This window comes from Erythrolamprus reginae, chromosome 9, assembly GCF_031021105.1.
Source record: "Erythrolamprus reginae isolate rEryReg1 chromosome 9, rEryReg1.hap1, whole genome shotgun sequence".
NCBI lineage: Eukaryota > Metazoa > Chordata > Lepidosauria > Squamata > Dipsadidae > Erythrolamprus > Erythrolamprus reginae.
This window is the reverse complement of record NC_091958.1, coordinates 138,321-158,749: the sequence shown is the minus strand read 5'-3', so window position 1 is coordinate 158,749 and position 20,429 is coordinate 138,321. Positions and strand designations below refer to the sequence as shown.

Sequence of the window (20,429 nt, the reverse complement as noted above, 5' to 3'; positions counted from 1 at the left end):
CCACTCCAACCCTCAGCGCAGCGCCAGTCAATGACCCACTGTCCCCTGGCCCTGCTCCTTCCCTCCCGCTGGCTCCCCCCATGTGCCCCTCGCACCCTCACTTTCCGGATCACCCTCACAGGTGGAAGGGTGAATCCCCCACGGGGCAAGGCCCAGGCTCCCAAACAAGGAAGTCTGAACAGTGCAAGTCATGCAAGAGCTGCTGCCACCTGGTGGTGCAAATCACAAGTGCAAGAACCTGGGCTCCAGCTTCTCTAAATGAGCCTCTGGTTGCTCCACGAGAGGCCAGAAAGCCACCACCAGAGCAGCCCTGCTTAGCTGGCAGGATGGCGGCAGCCAGGAAACACTCCGCTGCCTAGCAGGGACGCAGAGGGGCCCCCTCCCCAGCAGCAGCCCTTCCGCCTGCAGGGACAGCGGTGGGGGGGGCGGGGGTTGCAGGTGTCTGCCAGTCAGTCAGGGGCGAGCATACCCCAAGGGAAGCTGGAATCCAGCTAGCGCCTGGCTTGCACACAACCCCTCCCCAACACCCCCCGCCCCCCCCGTGCGTGAGGATCCCACCCCTCGCCTGCTCCGAAGGCCCCGCAAGGAGCCCAGAGGATCCAGGTTCCTCTTCCCCACCCCCAGCCCCGAGTCACGTCCTGGCCAGCACATGTCAGGCAGCCCTCCGGAGCCACCAGGCTCTCGGTCCCTCCAAAGCAACCGGCAGGCAAAACCCTCCAGCCAGAGCAGCCCGGTGCAACGCAAGGCTTTTAATTTACAAATAGAAAATGTGACGATTGCGGTTGTTGTTGCTACTGCTACTTCTTCTCCTTCTTCTCCTCTTTCTTGGCCTCGCTTTTCTCCTTCTCCTTCTCCTCTTTCCTCTCCTTCTTGCTCTCCTCCTTCTCCTGCCCCTCCTTCTTCTCGGCATCTCGGTTGGCAATCTTGTTGTTGATGAGGTTGTGCAGCGCTACCACCGAACGGATCAGGGAGGCCAGGTAAACCACCACCATCTGGTCGTTCGTCTTCAGGTAAAAGGCCTTGACGAACTCTTGCAGATTGACATCCGGCAGCAGGTTGAAGACGTCCTGGAGCTGGTAGATGATCTGGTGGTTGATGGGCAGCTTGCCAACTGCCACTTTCTCTAAGTAGCTCCTGATGTCCAAGAGCTTGGAATTCAGTCCCTTCAAGCCGTGCACCTGGTTGGTGATGCGCTGCGAAAGGGTGCCCACTGTGGTGTCCTTGATGTCGCTGGAAGAGCCAGGGGGGAGGGACCGAGTCATGCCACTGCCATCCTCCGGAGGGGGGGGGGGCCTCTCCCGGGCCATCTGGACCCAGAGGGCGTGGCCTGAAAGGAGGGCGGGGACCACCTGGCACTTGGGGTTTACCTCCACCCCACCCCACGGGCTCCGGTCTGGCTGGGAAAAGGAAGCACAAGCTACAACCGCCCACGTTTTTACCGCAGCAAGTGCTCCACCCCGACTTCTTCAGCCTCCTCTGCTCCGATTTCACTGGTTACGTGCTCAAAGGTCTTGGATGTTGGGGTTCCATCCTTTAGGGCACAAGGGGAGACAAGAGCCATCACGCTTCTGGGCAGGAAGCAAGTCTTGGCAAGCAGCGGGTTTAAAAACCAGGAACCGAACGCCTGCTTAACAACCAGAACCCAACCAGCAGGGAAGAGCCCCACGCGTGCCCAGGGCCCAAGGGGGGGGGAGCTATGCCGGCCCTCCCAGGACAGGGGGCTTTGGGGGAATCTCGGAGACTCACATCGTGGACCTCTTCCACAGAGATGTAGCCTTCGGTAGGCAGGCCCAGGTCCTTGGGCTTCACGTCGATGATCACCAGCACCTGCGGGGGGAGGGGGTGGGGAGAGCCTGCTCAGGCCCACCTCCCACAGGGACGGGAGAGCCCCCTCTCGCCCCCCCCCCCCACCTACCGAGTTGGAGCAATAGCGCTTCATGAGTTCGTTGATTGCAATGTCGTTCTTGTGCAGCTTCGGGCCGGTGTGGTACCAGCCGACGATCCGCTCACGAGCTAGGGGGGGGGGGGCGGTGGAGGGGGCGGGAGGAGGTTATCGGGAGCCTCGGAAAAGCCACCGCCCGGACCCGTTCGGTGGGGGGGACTCACCGTTGACCTTCTTGAACATCCCGTACATGTTCTCCAGGTAGTCGTGGTCCAGGAACCAGACCGAGTCGTCCTTGTCGTCCTCGTCGAAGGGCACTGCGGGGGGCAGGGGGGGCAGAGAGGGTGAGCGGGGGGGGAGGGGGGGAGGGGGGGAGGGGCGGGGGGGCGAACTCACCGGCGAAGCTGTTGGAGACGTCCAGCACCTTCTTCTGCCACGAGCCCAGCAGGACGCCCACCACGCGCTTCTGGTTGCCCACCTTGCCGATCCTGGCGGGACGAGACGGGCGGGGGGGGGGGAAGAGGCTCAGGCCGCGCCCGTGACTCAGCAGAGGCCCGCCGGGGGGGGAGGGGGGAGGAGGGGGCGGGGCGTCGCCTCACCGGTTGAAGTGGTCCACCACGCTCAGCAGCACCAGCGGGTGCACCACCACGCGCTCCACGGCCAGCTCCGGCATCGCGGCGGCAGCGGCGTCTCTCGGCCCCGGCTCTGCGGCTCCCGGCGTGCACCGCGGCAAGTCACGGCGCCGTCCGGGGAGGGCTCGGCGGGAGCTTCCGGCGTGCGAGGGACGCCTTCCGCAGCACTTCCGCCCTTCCTCCTGGAGCAGAAGAGTGGGCCGGAAAGAGCGGGCGCGAACGGACGCCTGTCGTGGCGGATCCGGGCGGGCGGGGGCGCTCTGCTTCTGCAGGCTGTTTGCGGGTCAATTCTTATTTTATATTTCTTTATTTTCTTTTGTGGCTATTTGGTTTTCCGGCAGGGGGCGCGGCTGAGCCCCCTCCCTCCATCTGCATGGAGACGCCCAGGTCCGAAGGAAGGAGCTGAATAAGGAATTTAGCGCATTGATTTCTGGGCGCCTCTTCAGTGCCATTAGCCACCACGGCTGTTTTAAACGCTGTTCCCTAATAGGAGCCACGTTTTAAGCCCCTTCTATTGATTTTGTTACTGGCTTATTTTGCTGCCTTGGTTTAAAATCATTTAAACTACTGAGTAATCAAGAGGAAATATATTGTTGATGAAATACAGTCAATTTCCTAAAACCCTTTGACATCATTAACTAAACAATTGCCGCTGTTCAACCTGCTGTAGGGACGGCAGAAGCCCCCCCGCCCCCCCTGAGCCCCCCATCCCGAGGGCTCTTCGTCTCCAGCAGTGATTGGACACACAAGGAATTTGTCTTGGTGCAGATGCTCTCAGCGTACATAAAAGAAAAAGAGACATTGGTCAAGAATCAGGAGGCCCAACACGTAAGGGTTGTGGGCTGCCAACTGGCCCCAGGCACGGCTGGGTGATCCAGGCTGAGCGCTCAGCCAGCAGGGGGTTCCAAGGGGGCCTCGGAGCATTGCCAGGCGGGGAGAGAGGAAGCCCAGGGGGTGGGACGCCTGGTGCCTGGCCCACTTCCTTGGGGGAGATGGGTGTGGGTCCCGCTGGAGCAAGCAAGAACCACTGCTGTGGCGCTCTTCCCAGGCAGGCCCAGCCACGGCCACAGCGGCCTCCAGCCCCGGGCAGAGAGGACGTGCAGGGCACCGGCTGGCGTCAGAGTGTTACGGTCGAGTGCCAGAGATTTGTACCTTGAAATCCATTTCCGAATGGAGCTGCATTTCTCCAGTCAGATCAGGGGCCTTTAGGAACAGAACGCCCAGCGAGGGCTCCTACAAATCCAGGCGGTGGACTGTCCCTTTAGCATGGCTGGCTTCATGGGGGATGTTGTCCCGGCCAGGAGGAAGGCCAGGCTCGCTCGCGCCTGCCTGCGTTCAGAAGCTGCGTTGGCTCAGCCTGGGGGTTATTTACAGGAGGAAACGTTTCCTGCTCCTGGTCCAGCAGCACAAGGTGAGCATCTTGGCTGGTCGCCTGAAGTCAGATGAACTGGACTGTTTGTCTCACCACCTTTTGTTCTTCACATGCCACACTTTATGCCATTATAAAAACCTCTGGTGAAAAAAAGGCTTCACCTGCAATTATTTTGCACACCTTGAGGACTAGTAGATTTTTTAATATGAAGCTTTATTTGTACCAAGCCAAATTTCAAAAGCTTTCTTATTAACTCTTGTCAGTCTTGTGATTTACAAGGGCAATAACAATCTGGAGGGGACACATTTATCATAAGGTGCTGCACATCAGGAGCCATTTTCTGCAGCAGTAAAGTGATAAAACGAGTTCTTTTCTTCTCTAACCTTCTTAAGATGTGTGTGTGTGTTGGGGGGGGCTTTTTGTAGCTGTGTTCCTGCAGCTCCCCTCGGCCTGGGAAGATGGACGGCTGATGGAAGGTCTGGAGCAGCAGGCACCCCGAGTGAAAGAAGCAGGATTCTTTGTTTCTATTGGTTACCAGGATTATTTATTCCCCCGCTCTTAACTTTTATTTTCTCTGGGTAGGAGAAAGTCCTGGCTTTCCTTCTTATGGGAGCCCAGAAAATGCTGATTTAAGATACATTGATGCCAAAGGTTCATTCTTTCAGTTTGTAGTGCAATTCAGTTATCCTGGCATACATTCCATTCCATTCATGCATTCTTGGATAGGCAATGCTAACTTTCCTTTGTAGCACACTCGTTCGTTCATTCATTCATTCATTCACTCGTTCATTCACTTGACTTGTATGCCGCCCAATCCCGTAGGACTCACTTTTGTTTTGCCCTACTGGGGGATCACCCTCAAGGCACCATCCATTATCTGATAATTAAATTAAGGTAGTAGAATTGTAAGTTAATTGGCACATGGAACCAGTTTTCAAAATCTGTACATTTTCTTTAAAACAATAAAATTGATTAACTAATTATTAAAATAGAAAAATGACAGAAAGTATTCAACACGGTCTTCATATTTTTCACTAGAGTACATAGTGTGAAATTTATATGCGCTGGCTTTCTCAAGGACAGTGGCTAACATGCTTTCCAAAACTCAAAGGAGCGAAACAGAAGATTGAATAGCATCATCACCCAAATGCAGCTGTACAGTCCTCGTTGTCTGAACATCAGAACTAGGAGAAGACGAATCGAGCAAACAGGGCAGGTGCATTTTGCTTCTAGTGAGGGGGGAACCCAGGAGAGTGACCAGCCCATTCTTGCCTCCTGGTTCTGGCTGTGTGCCGGGGACGCTGCCTCTCGCCAGAGTGCCTGAGTGTGACAGCAGCCCTAGTGCCTCTCACCAGTCGCTAAGTGGGTCAGGGGCTTCTCCACAGAGCAGCCCAGGGGGGCAGGAACATGTGCTGTCAATGAAGGGGGGCCCTGGAGGACCGAGGTCCTCTAGTGAGGTCCCAGCAGCAGGGTGCTTTGGTCCTGCTGGCTGTGAGTTATGGGTCTGAAGCCAACACATTTGGGGAGCACCTGGTTGGGGAATGTTGTCCCAGGTGGAAGCAGCTACTATGGCAAACCTGGGCTGTCTCCTAACCAGTGGAGTCCACATCTGGATTGTGTAAGCTCTGCCGATTGGTCCAGGCAAGGTAATATTCAAGGCAAGGAGGGTCTTCAGCTGTTTGTTTTAATTTTATGATGGTGCTTAAAAACGGAGCCAGGCAGAGTCAAACCCCCCCCAATATGGCTGCAAAGAGAATTGGGGGGGGCTGCTTATGCTTACCATCTTGTTTGATCTTTTGCCTCTTAAGTTAAAAACTATAATTCCTTTGTACTCCAAAGCATATTGTACATGCAAGTTTCTAAAGACCTAAAAACTGTGACCTTCTGCAGCAGTGTGGGGGTCACTTTTATTTTTAAAATGTGTGCTTTTCAGTTGGTCCACCTGTTAACCAAACCCCTAAACAAATGCAGAGTTCCAAGTGTGTTTCCTGTTAATCCTGGATGCAAAACCTGCACTGAAAGGAACCAACAGAATGCTAAATAAGAATAAAAAATAGGTTTTCTTCCGTCCTGCGTATCTTGCAGCCTTTTACAGGAATGAAAAATTATGAAGAGAGCAGAAAACACCAGGAAGCCTCTTGTGCTAAAACTGCTGCTGACGTTCACGGCAAACAAGCAAACCAACAAAAAACAACTCTGATTATTTATTACAAGGTGCAAGTGAACATTTGATCCTTTAGCTTGGAGGCATTGAGAATTTTCTACAAAAAAGAAAGAAAGGCTGATGAAAGAAACAGGTCGCTTGAAATAGTCGCCTTCTGATCTGGGACGGACGTTTATTGCACAGCTGCACTGAGCCCTGGATTCGAAAGGAGAGAAAAGGGGGGGGCTCTGACTTCCTGCCCCCTTTTCAAAAGAACTTTGCTGATCCAACTATTTCTAAGAGAAAGATGCCACGTGTTTATCCCCAGGCAGGCAATGTGCTGTGCTGGGGGTGTCGCCTCTTTGTGCCCCCGGAAGAGTGTCCAGGTGCCTTGGAGGCTCAGAAAAAGTCCAGGGATGCGGAAGGGGCCGTCCACTGGCTCTCAGGCCTTTCCCCAAAGACAAGGGGCTGGAGGGGGCAAGCGGAGCTGTCTCAAGAGCTCCCTCCCAATGCAAGCCCAGTTCTCTTCGCCAAGGCAGCTCCGGGGGGGGGGGGGGGTCCCAGGCTGGAGACAGGGCAGGCGTCACCCAAAGCTTCCACTCCAGGGCCTGGAAAGGAGGGGTCCTCACACCGCTGGGCCTGGGGCCATAAAACGGGTGTCTTGGAAATAGGAATTCTGGTTCTAGAACATCCACTGAAAACGAGCTGATGCAAAAGTCCCTTCATCCTGGTTTAAATTCAGAACTGGCAGTTTTAGGAGCATTTGTTTGTTTTATTATCATTACAAAGAGGTTTAGCATGGTCTGTAAAACATTAATATTTTTTAAAACAAACTGGCCCTAAAGTGAAGTGGGAAACAAATTGTAATTATTAACAGGAAAAGTGAAATGTATGCATGCACATGCAAGCCAATTTATGAATCTAAATTAAATATTTTTCTTTATCCAGAAAAACTTATGTAAACTTCTCCCTAGTGAGAAGCAAATTAAAACATTCTTTACTGTATAACAAAGAATATGTCATTATAAAATTACCAAATTACATGGACAATTAAATTGCTTAAGCAAGATATAATGTCAACCATGTTACAGTATTTTATACCCATGTTTGGCTGCAACAAGGTGGGTGCGGCCGACGTGAATGGGGGCCCTGGAGAGGAGAGGTCTGGGCTCCAGTGGAACCAGGGTCACCAGCAGAACCGCCACAGCCTCAGCTGCGTCTCCAACGCCTGCATGGCCCCCACTTCCAGGGTTGGCCCTCCGCCCCCCAGCCAGGAAGGGCCATCATGGGGAGGGGGGCAGCTCTTCCTTTCTCCTTGGCCGGAAGCAGCTTCCTGCCCTTCCCTGCCTCAGGGGTGGTGGTGGCCGGAAGCCAAGATGGGCCCCCAGGCGGTCTTTCCATCTGCCTGCTTGGCCTTGATGGACAGGCGGTCTCAGGGACAGCAGGGCCTCCGCCTCTAGGGGTCCTGGGGGGGCTCCTCCTGACTTCCAGTGTGGATGGTCTTGAACTCCCGCACAGGGGGCTTCCTTGCACAGCCCCCCCCCCTTGCCTCTTCTGGGGGAGGAGGGGGTGACGGCTCCATGGAGGGTGTAGACCTCCTCCTCATTTATGAAGCAGGTGTCTACGCCCCCTCTCCCCCCAGGGACACCGGGTGGCTGTTCTTAGGGTTACGTCCTTGTCCTTGTTTCCCAAGCAGTTCCCAGCTGACTTCAGCCCGGGAAGGCCTCTCACTCCACAGGCAGAGCCCTCAGCTGCGAGGCCCCCTGGCTGCTCGTTGGCTGCCCCGGGGGGCACGCAGCTCCAAGGGCCATGGGGCAGAGAGGAGCCCCCCCCCATGGAAGGAAAACAGCAGTGGATGGAGAGGAGGTGGCTGCAGCCTGAGGATGATCCATTGTAGCCCCCCCCCCCCCACTTTAGCAGAGATCCAGCTCAGCCCATTGTCCCTTGAGGGGGGGGAGCTTGACGGTAGCTCCTTCAGTTGAACAAGAGCTCTGAGCTGCCTGTTTAAGCCAAGCCCCCCCCCCCCCCCCGGCATCCTGGGGGTCCAGTGGAGTAACTCCCCGAGGCCCTTTGGATCCTCCCCTTCTCCCTGAGGAGAGCCCCCCTGGCTGGGGGTGGAGGAAAGAGCCCCCACGGGCTTTCCACATCCCCCCAAAGCCGGGGGCCAGGCAGGGAAGGCGGCGCTCAAGGGAACCTTTGGGCAGATCAACTGCTCAGGCCCCAGCTCCCCTCCAGGTGACTCACCTGCCACCTTTTAAATTTTGATAAATAATCTGAGGCAGGTAACAGGCCTAACCCTCCTCCATCTCCCTCTTTTCCCCACAACAGCCCTGCGAGGGAGAGGGGTTGGCCCAAAGTCTCCAGCCAATGTTTGTGCCCAAGGCGGGACTAGAACTCACTGCCTCCTGGTCTCTAGCCAGGTGTCTTCTCCAGGAGGCCAGGCTGGCTCTCTCTCTGGCGGCCAGAATCCCACATAGTCCACAGATGGACTCAGGTATTGTCAACCGGGAAACAGGCACGTTTTGTGTGTGTGTGTGTCTCTCCATATCCTTCCCTCAGGGCAGTCCTGGACCCTCAGCACCAGAGCAGGCGGGAGGGGGGCTTTCCTTGAGACCAAAGGTCACTTCCACTAGCACAGAAAAGGTGTGTCCCCTCCCCCCAGTCTCAAGCTACCACGTGCCCTGGAATAGGATCCCCGGGGGGGTGCCTTCAGGAATCTCCCCCCCCCCATACAACACAATCCAGTAGTTCCTAAACTCAGGAAAGCATTAAAGAAAGATCAATGTCAGGCGTCCGTGGCCTCCTCACCAATCACCCTGGCGGAGGAGCGGGAAGAGGACACTTATTTTGGCCAGGAACCATCTGGTGTTAAACAGCACCAGAAAACACAATTGTTATTGTAGGAAAAGCAAACGTCGGCTCCACCTACTTCAGTGGCTGTGTTGCTTCCAATAACAATTGGACATTTTATTTAGTCTGCAACAATCTGCATTTTAAATTTAAAATAAAGATCCCCCCCCCCCGTGGGTGGGTGCCAAGCAAAGCAGAGCAAGGGGAACATCTGCTCCTGATTAAATCCAGCCCTGAATACAAAGCAAAGGGGCATTTTATCCACCGCCAACAGCCGCTAGAAATGCCAGGGGAGGGGGCCTGGGCTGCTTTGCCAGGAGGGGGGCGGGCGGGCAGCGCAGCCGATGGAGATCATGGACTCCGGCCGGCCGGGGGCTTCGGGTGAAGATGAAGAAGTGGGCACCCGGGGTAGCACACCTGGGTCACAACAAGGGTGTCCCGTCTCCCCGCACTCTTCCTCTGGGGCCCCCCTCCCTCATGGGAAAGCCCCCCCCGGAGACCATGGGGGAAGACTCCCAGGCCCCCTTCCTTTACTGAGCCCCCTTGACCTCCACAGGCCCCGTGCAGGGCAGCCCCCGCCCCTCCACATATTCTCCTCGTCCCAGCTGGCGTGGCCCCCCTTGTTTGGCCTTGAGCTGCCCATGGAGGCCTTATGGACCGGGATGGGCCCACCTCTGGCCAGTGGGGGCTGCAGGCAAGGGCCACCGGGACAAGACAGGGAGGGGCTGGGGGGCTGCTAATCGGAGCCAAGGGAAGTGGGGGAAGCAGGGGCAGCCAGCAGGGCCCAGCAGAGTTGCTGGGAGGGGGGGGCAATGAAGGGCCACCAAAATGTTTACTGGACGTGGCTTAAACAGGACGCCCTGCATTTTCTTTCAACATCTTCCAGTGCAAATTGGGTGCTCTGGGCTGGAGCTCCATTTCCAGTAGCCCCCTGTGTGTGTCCCCCGTGTCCCCCCCATCTGGGCAGTACCCCTCCCCGGGGGGGCCCTCTCTCCAGGACCAAGACTCCTTCCTCAGGATCAGGAGGCTGGCTGGCAGCCTTCTGGGGACTGGTGTCCTTGAGAAAAGTGTAAGGGCTGTGGGGGGGGGGGGGTGAGCCATGCGGAGACCCCTGGCATTCTGGCCCCTTCCTGACTGCTGCAGCACGGAGTCTCCGCTCTACAATCCTGCCGCTTCCTGGCCGTCAATTCTGGGGCTCTGATAAAGCTCAGCTTGTGGGCTTTTTGCTCTTCCTACTGGGAATACCCCCCCCCCCACTAGTTCCATATTAGGGCCTTGTTTGGCAGTCTTAAAAAGCGCCAGGAAAAGGTCACCTAGAGTCAAGTGGGCATGAGAGAGCTGTGGTGGTGATTAGTGTTTGGGGAGCAATGTGGACAGCAGCATTTCTGCTTTTACCAAAGAATTGATTGGTGTCAGTCCTTTCTGGCTGCAATTGGCATTTGAATAAGAGAGCGCAGCAGAAAAAGGCTGTGGGCTGCAGCCCAGTCCAGTAAGGCCGGCACTGCCCTGGGGATCCCTGGCTCAGGTGGGCTCGGCCCCCACTGCCTTCCCTCTGTGGCACGAGGGGGAGGGGTTGGATCCTTAATTGCACAGGGCCACCAAAGGTGGGGCTAGGAACCGACTGGGATATTGGGGGGGAGCTGCCCCTCCTTGAGTGCTTTAGTCAGGGGATTTCAAAGGGGGAAGGAAAGATTTGGCCCGTGGAGTTCTTCACGTGCTACTGTGCCTGTTGCTCAGGGTTATGTTGAATGGGCAGCAGGGGGTAAAACAAAATTATTGTTTTCTGCAATAAATTTGAGGACGACCTAATCAAGCCTTGGATATTTGTATTCACACATTATCCTCCATTGCTAGAAGTCATTCATTTCATCTTGGTAATGTTGTGCCTTCTTTCTGGTCCAACAGTTTATCAGAAGTGTTAATGCAACGGCAGGAAGAGTGGGGGGGGGGGCAGAGGTGTAAGACAGAGAAAGCAGATTTAACATTAGCTTGGAAATATTGCACAACTCATTAAAAATGTAATCATGCGTAAAATGAGATCAATGGGAATTTATCTAAAAGTGCAAGGAGGAGGCATTTTCTCATATGATCCAGGATTTAATAGACTGCATTTTAATTTAGTCAGTTTGCAACCAAAATCCCTCCAGGCCAAATAAAACAGCCCCCCCTCCCAGTTATTGTACAGGCAGCTAATTTTCTGCACCCGTCCTTCTAATATTCAATCTTATCTCTTGCCAGATAGAGGTTGCAATATATGGCTAAATTTGTTTTCTTTACATTTCCCATTACAGCTTTTCATTTGCAGGACAAATGATCCGAGGGGGAAGCAGGAGGAAACCCAGCGGCCCTTTTATTCTTCATCTGGGCAGGAAAAAGGAGGCTGCCCCCCCCCTGCTTCAGTCTGAGCGATGGGAGCGAGCCAGCACACACACGCACACACACACATCGCTCAACAGGCAACCTGGCTTCTGCATCCACCTGGAGGCGGCAGTGCTGGGGGGTCTGCACTGGGCTGGGGGGGGGGTCTTCACAGGCACACACACTCACGGCGGCTTCCCAGTTGAGGGGGGCTTCCAGATGCTGAGCTTGAAGCTGGGGGCCACAGGGCTGCCTCCCTCGCAGGGCCTCCCGGAGAGCCTCGTTTGGGGGCCCCTGGGCTCGGTTCTTCCCACTTCCCAAGGGCCGGAAGGGAGAGGGCCCAGGACAGGCCGGGCTCTGCCCTCTGGGGGCCTCCGCCCAGAATCCACCTCCCCCCCAAGAGGGCCTCAGGGGGAGGGGGCTGTTGGTGTTGCTGCAGGCGAGAGCTTCCCTGCCAGCGATGGTTGGCTCTTCCGGAAGCCTTGCGAGAGGCTGGAGGTCAGCGGACTTTGCCGTGTTTCGAAGGGGGTCTCCATGGGGACGGTGAGCACAAGAGGGTTTACACTGACCCCTTGGCTCCATGTCATTTTAATTCCCGTTTCGTTGCCTGTTGATTTTCATCGAGGGGTCTGCAAGGCCCCAAGATTAAGGACGTTTTTCTTTTGGGATTGGCAGAGTTTACTCAACATTCGTCCATTGAGGGGCAGTGCCAGTTGTAGACGCTGTATGGCCAGAGTGTTTGTCCCTGTTCCTGACGCTCAGCCGCAGCCACTGCCTAAGGACCCAGGGAGACCCGGTTGCACTCAGGAAGCCCCCGCACCCCTGGACTGCTCCAGCCTCCACGTGGATCTCTGCAGGGCTTGGCCCTTTCAGTGGCTGGGCTGATCCGAGCAGCTCAAGGGGGCCTTGGCCAGGGGGGAAGAAACACACCAGAAAGTCCAGATGCCTCCTGAAAAAGCCGGAGGGACCCGGTGGGACCTGGAGGACAGAGACTCTCCACCACCCGCATCAAGCCTTGGGCCAGGCAGCCCCCCTCCCCCCCGTCCGGCCTTTGGGGCTGAGTGACTGCCTGGGCTTAAGCAAGAGGAGGGCGGCCCTAAAGGGTGCGGCTGCAGAGGGTGCCGTGGGGGGGAGGGGCCTCTGTCCTAAGGGGGGGGGGTCCCTGGCTCTCTTGCTGGCCCCTCCCCCTCCCTTCACTAGCTCAGAGGCCTCTCTTTTGCAGGGGGTGGGGAGATCGCCTGGGACTGGAGCCCCCCTCCACCTGCCTCCTGCTTCGGTCAGCCCACCCTGGAGTCCCCACAAGGGCCGGTGGAGAGTCCCTCACAGGCGTCTTAGGATCACGCTGCCCCCCCCCCCCGCCCAGAGTCCCGGTGCTGCCAGAGTCCCCTCGCAGGGCCCCGAGAGGCCCAGCACCAACCCCCACACACCCTCCCCTCCCCCGGGCAGGCGCCTGCTCAGCACTTGTGAAAGGGCCCCGGGAGGAACAGCAGGTGCGAGGCGGGTGGGCACAGGATGGACTTCAGCGAATGCAGCGGTGGCCCCGGGGGCTCCCTTGACGGCAGAGAAACCTCCCCCCCCCCCAAAGTTCAGGAAGCAGAAGACAACCGGGAGGACGGGTAGCTCGCTGTGGGTAAGAACCGCGTCCTGGGGCAGCGCCCTCCCCCGGCCCCCCGCCTCCCCGGTCAAGGAGGGCCGCCCGTCCTCCCTCCCCCACACGCGTGGCCGGCAGGGGGCGCCCTTCCCCCAGCAACGGCGCTGGTCGGGCCGGGAAAAGGGAGGGGGCGCCGCGGAGGCCCTCCGGCTTCCCGAAGGGGCGGCGTGGCTGGGCTGGGGGGCGCATTCCGAGGGGCGGGACGCTGCGGCGGAGGGAGGGAGGGGGGCGGGCGGGCGGTGCCTCTTCGGGCTCGGCAGGTTCTCGAGAGGACGAACCCCCGCCCCCAACAAAAGACCTGAGCGAGCTGCTGCCCGAGTTGGGTCGGTGCCATTTGCAGAAAATCTAAATAACCCTGTGCCCCCTGCACGGGGGAAGGGAGCGGGGGTCTTGAAAACCTCCCTTCCCTTCCTTCCCTTCCCTTTGGAGATTGGGGCAAATGTTGAAAGGCATCAAACACAAATCAGCCGGAGCAAAGGACATTCATGTCCACATTCCTGGGCACATGTCCATGCCTCCTGCTGCTTCTTATGCGCAAATCTCCAGTTTGGGGGGGAGGATGTGAATATTTCCAAATGGCTAGAAATGGATTTGGGTAGAAAACAGCCCTGCAGTGCAGCTTTCCTGGGCCTGAAACCCAAGAATGTTCTGAGTGCAAATGATGCTATTCAAATGCCCCAATGGCTGCAACCAGGAATGACCAGGGCTGGTGGCCAAATGACCATTCTCTGCTAGGAGACAGTCCCTGCCGAGCCCGGGGGGGGGGGAGGATGCCTGGGGTCAGCCCTGCTCCCTCCCTCCCTCCCTCCCTCCCTCCCGCAGCTCAGCAGGACTGGAGGCCAGAGGAAGAGCCGCCCCAGGCCTGGCAAGTGGCCTCGGGTGCCCTCCCTTGGCTTCCTGGGGAGGCCCTGCTGGTGGAGGCAACCAGGAGAAACCAGGACTTCATCATCCTCGTCTCCTTTTGCTTTCACACGGAGCCCTTGACTTGCAGCACTTCATTTGCTGAGCCTCCTCGGTGGCCCAGCAGTTTGGCAGTTCGAATCTCAGTAGGCTCCAGGTTGAGATTCTGCCTTCCATCCTATTTGGTTTTTTTAAAATTTGTTTGGAATTTTCAAAAGTTTTACATACATACATAGAAGCAAAAGACAATAAGATAAATACAGCAAAAGGGAAAAAAGAATAGATAAGGATAATGAGGGGGGGAAGAGAAAAAAACCTAAACAAACAACCCCCAATACAATATCCAACATTGTTAATTACTTATGACTAACATCCGTTTCATCCTTCCGGGGGGGGGGGGGGTCAAATGAGGACCCGGATTGTTGGAGGCAAGAGGCTGATTCTGGGGATCCCCTGCAACGTGGCATCTAAGTGTCACTGCTCTAGTGGCTGCTCCGTGGCACTGGAAAAGGTAATTTTTCACGCTCACAATTCAATTCAATTCAATTTATTAGATTTGTATGCCGCCCCTCTGGCATCAGATGCTGGGCAATTTTCCTCACCCTTATGACCGTTGCTGTGTCCCAAAACCTTTGCAACCTTCTGACAGGCAAAATCAGTGGGGGGGGGGGCAGAGTCCCTTCACAACCATCTTACCAAATTATCACCTGCAATGGGTCACTTGGCAACTGAGGCAGAAAAGGGCCTGAACGGTGCAAAACTCACTTAATGGACAGTTGTGGTTGGAAATTGAGGGCTGCCCCCCCTCCCCCGCCCTCCGATGTTCACCAGAAAGTTCTTTTCCATTCCTCCCCTGAAAATGGAGGCCAGTTGCTCAAGAGTTGCAGGGGGGGTGGGGGGGCTCTCCTGGTATTGAAAACAGGGGGGCACATGGGGTTGGGGCATCTCTGCCCTGTTGCCTTTCTGTGGGGAGCCCCTTTCCGAAGAACCCCCCCCAGATGAGGCCCCCCTGCAGACCCAGGGCAGCCCTGGGAGGGCTGTGGGGCTGCAGAGGGGCTCCAAGGGCTACCTGGGCTGCTCCTGCCTGCCTGCCTGCCTTTGTGCTGCCCTGCGGCAGAGGAAGAGTTAACTTCCACACTGGGCGGGGGAGGGGGCGGGCAGCCCCGAATTCAGGGGGGAGGGGGAGGGCAGAGTGAGGGTTGACCGCTGTCGGGTCCTCTGATGATGTGCGGCTCAGCAGACCTTCATGCCATCATAAATAAAACAGACAAATTACTTTTTCTTCCCAGGGTGGAGGCATCAAGCGGTTGTGGGGGGGGGCGTGGGGGGGCTGATGTGGAGTGGAGAATTAGAGGGGGGAGGGGAGCGACTGCTCTATGAATCTCTGGGTGGCAGCTGAGAACAATGGGAAGCCAGCAATTACCTCCCCCCTTCCCTCGCCCGGCACAGGGAATATATTCCTGCCTGAGACCCCCCCCCTTTTATGCCTCTAATTCAATTCCTGGGCGAGGAGGCCAGGGGAGGCATAACAAAGGATGGGGGGGCTGCCCTCTGGGGGCTCTGCGGCAGGGGCAGGTCAGGCCCGGGTGGGTTGTGTTTCCGCTGCCCCCTCCCCTCCATGGTCCCCTGCCCAGGGGCTGGCCGCAGAACAAGGCCCCTCTCCCCCGCAGCAGGGCTGGCAGCCTCTCGGTTCAGCGCACCAGACGCCTCCCCGGCCAGTGCAGGCCCAGGACCCGCTTCCAGCATTGTTCTGAGGGGGGGGGGGGAGGAAGCAGCAGCCAGGCTTGGAAGGGTGCCCGGCAAAGGGCTGTCCACAGCCCCCTCCCGAGGGCAGCATCAGCACGGGAGATGGGCTGGCCCGGCTTCTGGGCTGCCCGCTTGGGCCTCTGGCTCTGAGTGACGGGGGTGACGGGGGGGGGGGAGAGGCGGCGTCCTGGGAAGCGGTGGGCCGGGCTGGGGGCTGGTTACTGTGGCAGGCTGGGATAAATCAGGGCACGGTAGCTCCGGCTGCAGGTCCCAAATCTCCTTGAAGGTCCAAGCCCCAAGCGCTGCTGCTGCCGCCACCACCTCCGTCTGCTTCCCGTTAGCCAAGCGGGCCTGGAGAATGTATCCAGGGGCGGCAGAGCGCTACCAGGTGCAGTGGGGGGGGGGCTTTCCAGATGTCTGTGAGCAGTACCCTTCCCCCCCATCGGGCCTCCCTCCGTGGCCTGCAAAGCCTCTCCAGCAGGAACAGCGGCCAGTCTGAGGAATCCGGCCCGGCTGAGAAAGCGCTTGTGGCCGTTGAGCCACGGGGACTGCCCGGTTTCCCCACCGAGATGTGGGGAGGCTGGGCCCCCCTTGAGCTGCCCTGGCTGGCCCCCTCCTCTGGCAGGGCAGGTGGGGGCACACTGGGCAAACTCAGGGCCAGAAGAAGGAACCACAGAGTCCTGCTGGCTCAGAGGGTCACTTTGGGCTGCCCCACTCGGCCCCAGCCGCGTGGCCCATGGTGCCTGCCTGCAGAGGGAGCCAGGCCAGCAGCCAGATAACCAAGGGCTGGAGCAGCCCCCCCCCCCCACGCTCCTGCCTGTGCCATCCCTCCTGCCCTCCTGCCCAGGGAGGAGCCAGGGGGAGGGGGCCGGCCACAGGGTGGGTGGGGGTGGAAAATACTCAAAGCCAGGCTGGGTGGGAATCCCCCCCTCCGCCAGCTCAGGAATCCTATCCGACCTTTCAGCCCCCTTGTAGATTCCGTGGGGTTTACCGTCGTTATGCCAACCGGGGCCAGGTGTGCTGTCCTTTTGACAGGGTGGGACATCAAAATCACATGGGTTCAGACCACAAGGCAGGTAATAAATAACTGGAGACAGGATGTGTCAGCATCCTTCAAAAGGAACCATGAATATGGCCAAAGAGTTTAATTTGAGGTTCCCCTCCTGAAGCCAGCAGCCCCCTCCCCCTCCCGGTTCCTGAAGGGGCTGCGGAGGGAGCAGCCCCCTCCCCTTTGTCTCATGCCTGGGAAGGCCCCCCCTGAGAGAAGGCCCTGGATTCCTGCCAGGGGGTGGAGGCCGGGTCTTCTGCCCGGGAAGAAGCAGGGCACACGAGGTGGCCACCCCCACTGCCGCTCAGGGGCAGCTGCCCTTCCTGCCCGGGGGGTGGGGGGGCTTCTTTCTCATCCCAGGGCTGCTGTTTCAGCCAGGCCAGCATGGAAGCCTCCACTCTGCAGCCCACCTGTGCTCGGGGCGGGGGTGGGTGGGTGGAGGACAGGGAGTACTCTGGGCAAAGGGCCCCCAGGGACGGGCGCGGAAGAGCCGAGAGCCATTGCACCAGCCAGCCCCGGCCCCTCAAAGTGCAAGGAGAAAGTTGAGCCCTCCCTCCCTCCCTCCCTCCCTCAGGTGTTGCAGGTGGTGGCTGGGCTGCCCCCCCCCTGCAAACGCCTTCCAGGGATTCAAACCAGCAAAGGGGAACATAGAACTGTAGCCAGAATCAGAACCTGCAGATGCTCCTCCGCCCGGCCACACAGCCCCAATGCGGTCATTGGATTAAAATAGGAGGGAGGCTGTCTGTCCCAGGGGTCTCCGGAGGCTGCCAGGTTGGGGGAGCCAGCCCCCCCCTCGAGCTTTGGGTGATTCCCGGAAGTCCCTCTGACTGCCCAGCTTTTGCTCCGGTTTCAGTGCAGCCGCCGTGTGAGGAGGCCCTCAATTATTGCACGGCTTCATTTCCCGTTTAGCTGCGGAGAACATGGGCCCAGGAGGTGCCACGACCAGGAAGGCCCCGAGAGCGGAAACTGCAGCCGGACTCGGAGACTTTCCTGCATGGGGAGAAGAGAAACAATCCTGTGCCCGTTAGGCGGAGCACAAAGACCCCCCATTGGGGACCCTGTTAGTGAGTGGAATGTGGGGGCTGGGGGGGCCCATTGCCCCAAGCAGAGCCGCCCAGGTGAAAGTGCCAGCCTGCCCCCTAAGAGGCTGCATCAGAGGGGTCCACCTCCCCTTCCACTGACAGAGGGCAGCAAGTGACTCCTGGGGGAAAAACATCGGGGGGGGAGGGAGGGGGGAGACGTGGTCAGGAGCAATCCTGGAGGGTTTGCAAGCAGTGCGGGTGGCGGTCAAGGCAGAGCAGGCCCCTGTGGGGCCACCAGATCTGGACCCCAAAGTCCAGACTGCCAGTTCAGCTCTCCTCTGCCGCCTAGTGGTCACCTGGAGTTCGGCACCTCATATCTGCTCATCCTTTCGCCTCCTCCTCCCCTGAGGATATTACAGAGAGCAAGGAAGGCGAGGGGGGGGGGCTCCTGCCTGTCAGCCCTCAACCGAGCCCCCCCCCCCCCATTTCCCTTTGCCTGCTCCTGGTGCCCCTGCCATGGGCAGAGCGTTTGCCCTGCTCCAGTTTGGGTCAAGGGCCAGAGTGCCTTGTGCTGTTTCCTTCCTAGGCAGTGGGTGGCGCTATTTCCACAGAATTGTGTGTGGCAAAACACTTGCCCAACAGGAAATGATTCCCACACGCCTCCTCTGGTCTTTTCTGAATCTTGCATGCAAACTGTTTTCTGCAGGAAAAATTCCGGGCTTGACTAATTGCTTCATTTTTTCAGATATGGGAAGGCCCTGCCCATAACCCCAGCGGCCGGCTGCCACTCCACAGGGTGCCCTGGTGGGTGGGGAGCTCAGGAGGCATTCCCCCCCCCCAGCCCCCCCCCCAGGGTGTGTCAGCAGAGGAGCCAAGCGTCTTCGTGCAGGCCACCCAATGGGCTCAGCCCTGCCCTGATCAGAAGGGAAAGGACGTCCTTCATGTCCAGCTGGGAGGAAGGCAGGACGGCTTGCAAGGCTGGAGAGCGGGTCCATAAAACCGTCAGCCTGTGTTTCTCATAGCAAAAGGGGCCGCCTTGTTTGGGCTGCGGGGGGGGGGGGTCGAAATTATGCAGAAGGCAGAAATGCTGGCTCTGGTGGGGAGAATCAGCAGCCCCCCTCCCTCCTTCCCTCCCTCCCTCGGTGGGATTATGCCTCTTCTCATAACCGACCAGGCGCCTGATCAGGAATTCATGGTGGAAGCCACCCTGGCTGCCTGATTGGATTTAAGGAGGCAAATGGGGGCTTGGGACTCTGGCGGGGCCTCTCCATCTCCCTCTGTCGCCGACCCCTCAAAACGCCCGCCAGCCCCTTGTCCTCCTCTCCGCCATTTCTTTCCCACCCACCACCATTTTATATTCGGCACGAAATAGCGTGATGTGAAGTTATCGGGAAATGGAGGATGATGTGGGCAGAGGCAGGGAGGGGCGCGGGGGGAGGGAGGGGCAAGGAGGCGGCAGGCGGGCTCAGAGAATTGGAGGGCAGAAAATGGTAAATTGCCGCCTGTCAGGCTCTCCCTGGGACAGTAAAATCTGTTTCCGAAGGCTCTCCCCTGCCCCCCTCCATTATTCTTCCTTCTCTGAGCCCCCTCCCTTAAAAGGAAATATGTCATGATAAACATCCAGAAGGCGGCTGGAGCAAATCAACACAAGGGCCAGCTAGGAGAAGCTCTTTGTGCCAGGAGGCCACAGTGCCCGTCCCTCCGGCCGCCCTTCCTTTCCAGAGGAGGCAGGCTGAACTGAGGGGCCCGCAACCCTGAGATGCTGGGGGGGGGGAGGCTGCCAGGTGGGTGATACCCCCCCCTGCCAGCCACAGGAAGCAGGGCAAAAAGCTTATGACCTTATCTCGAGAGGGGGCCAAGGCAGGATTGAAGAGGGTCCAGGGTGGGGAGGACACTGTTCAGTGAAAGAGGGGCTCCCTCCCGGTAGCGCTGGGGCCTCCTGCTGATGTACGGTTCCTGGTCCGGTGGGCTTCCTGGTTCGCCAAGACCCTTGCCAGGCCAAGCACCCCTGGGTGCCAAGTAATATAAGGCAGGCATTGCACTTGGTGAGGCTAGGAGATTTGAGGAGCCAGTTGGGGGACCCCCTGGACTCAGTGGCCGGACCTCTGCAGAGGGCAGACGGGGCTTCAATTTGTGGGCGTTCAGAGAAGCTCCAAGAGGAGCTCACGGGCTGAAACCAACGTCCAGCCACACCTGAGTGGCTCCACCCGGTCTCCGGCTTCTGTGGAGGAAGCGAGCACGAGGAGTGTCGTACTATAACAGAATCCACAGCCTCCTCCTGAGCCTGCTAAGGGCTGAAGTCTAAGAGCCAAGGCTGTTATTGCAGTTCATGGCCCAGTTGGTCAGGTGTTTGGATTCGGATCTGGCACTTTTGTCCATTATCCAGCTTTTCCGAAGCAGCTGGGATGGACGGATGTTGAAGCCTAAGGCTGCTAGAGGCCTTGTTGCAGGCTAGAGGCTGCTCCAACCACAGCTGGCTGAGCGTGGATTTGCCAGGGCTGCTCCAGAAGTTTTGGGATTGCACCCAAGGCGCCTGTCACTCTTGTTTTCTTTTGCCACAGTCGTTGTGTTTCTATTTGCAGGTCTTTGTATTTTATTATCTTCTACAGTTCTTTCTCTGCTCTTCTGCTGTTCCCAGGAACCGCCATGTCCATCATCATCATCATCATCATCATCGATTTAATCTTCAATTTGATTCACAGTTTGGGACTGGCAAAAACTTAATGGTTCATGTCCTAACCAAGGCCCTAACAGCGATTGAAGTAAAGTCTGACATTATTATTATTATTATTATTATTATTATTATCATCATCATCATCATCATC

General features: G+C 57.7%; 1 protein-coding gene across 1 annotated transcript; it reads right to left on the bottom strand.

Moving 5' to 3' along the window:
* Positions 1-729: 729 nt before the first annotated feature.
* Positions 730-2,684, bottom strand: PSMD7 (proteasome 26S subunit, non-ATPase 7). Its single transcript, XM_070761711.1, has 7 exons — positions 2,482-2,684; positions 2,279-2,370; positions 2,107-2,199; positions 1,916-2,013; positions 1,747-1,827; positions 1,440-1,531; positions 730-1,230 (listed from the first exon to the last, which is right to left on the bottom strand). Exons 1-7 carry the CDS (start codon positions 2,553-2,555, stop codon positions 798-800), a joined length of 963 nt encoding a protein of 320 aa, XP_070617812.1. The 5' UTR covers positions 2,556-2,684; the 3' UTR covers positions 730-797.
* Between the last annotated feature and the right edge of the window lie 17,745 nt (positions 2,685-20,429).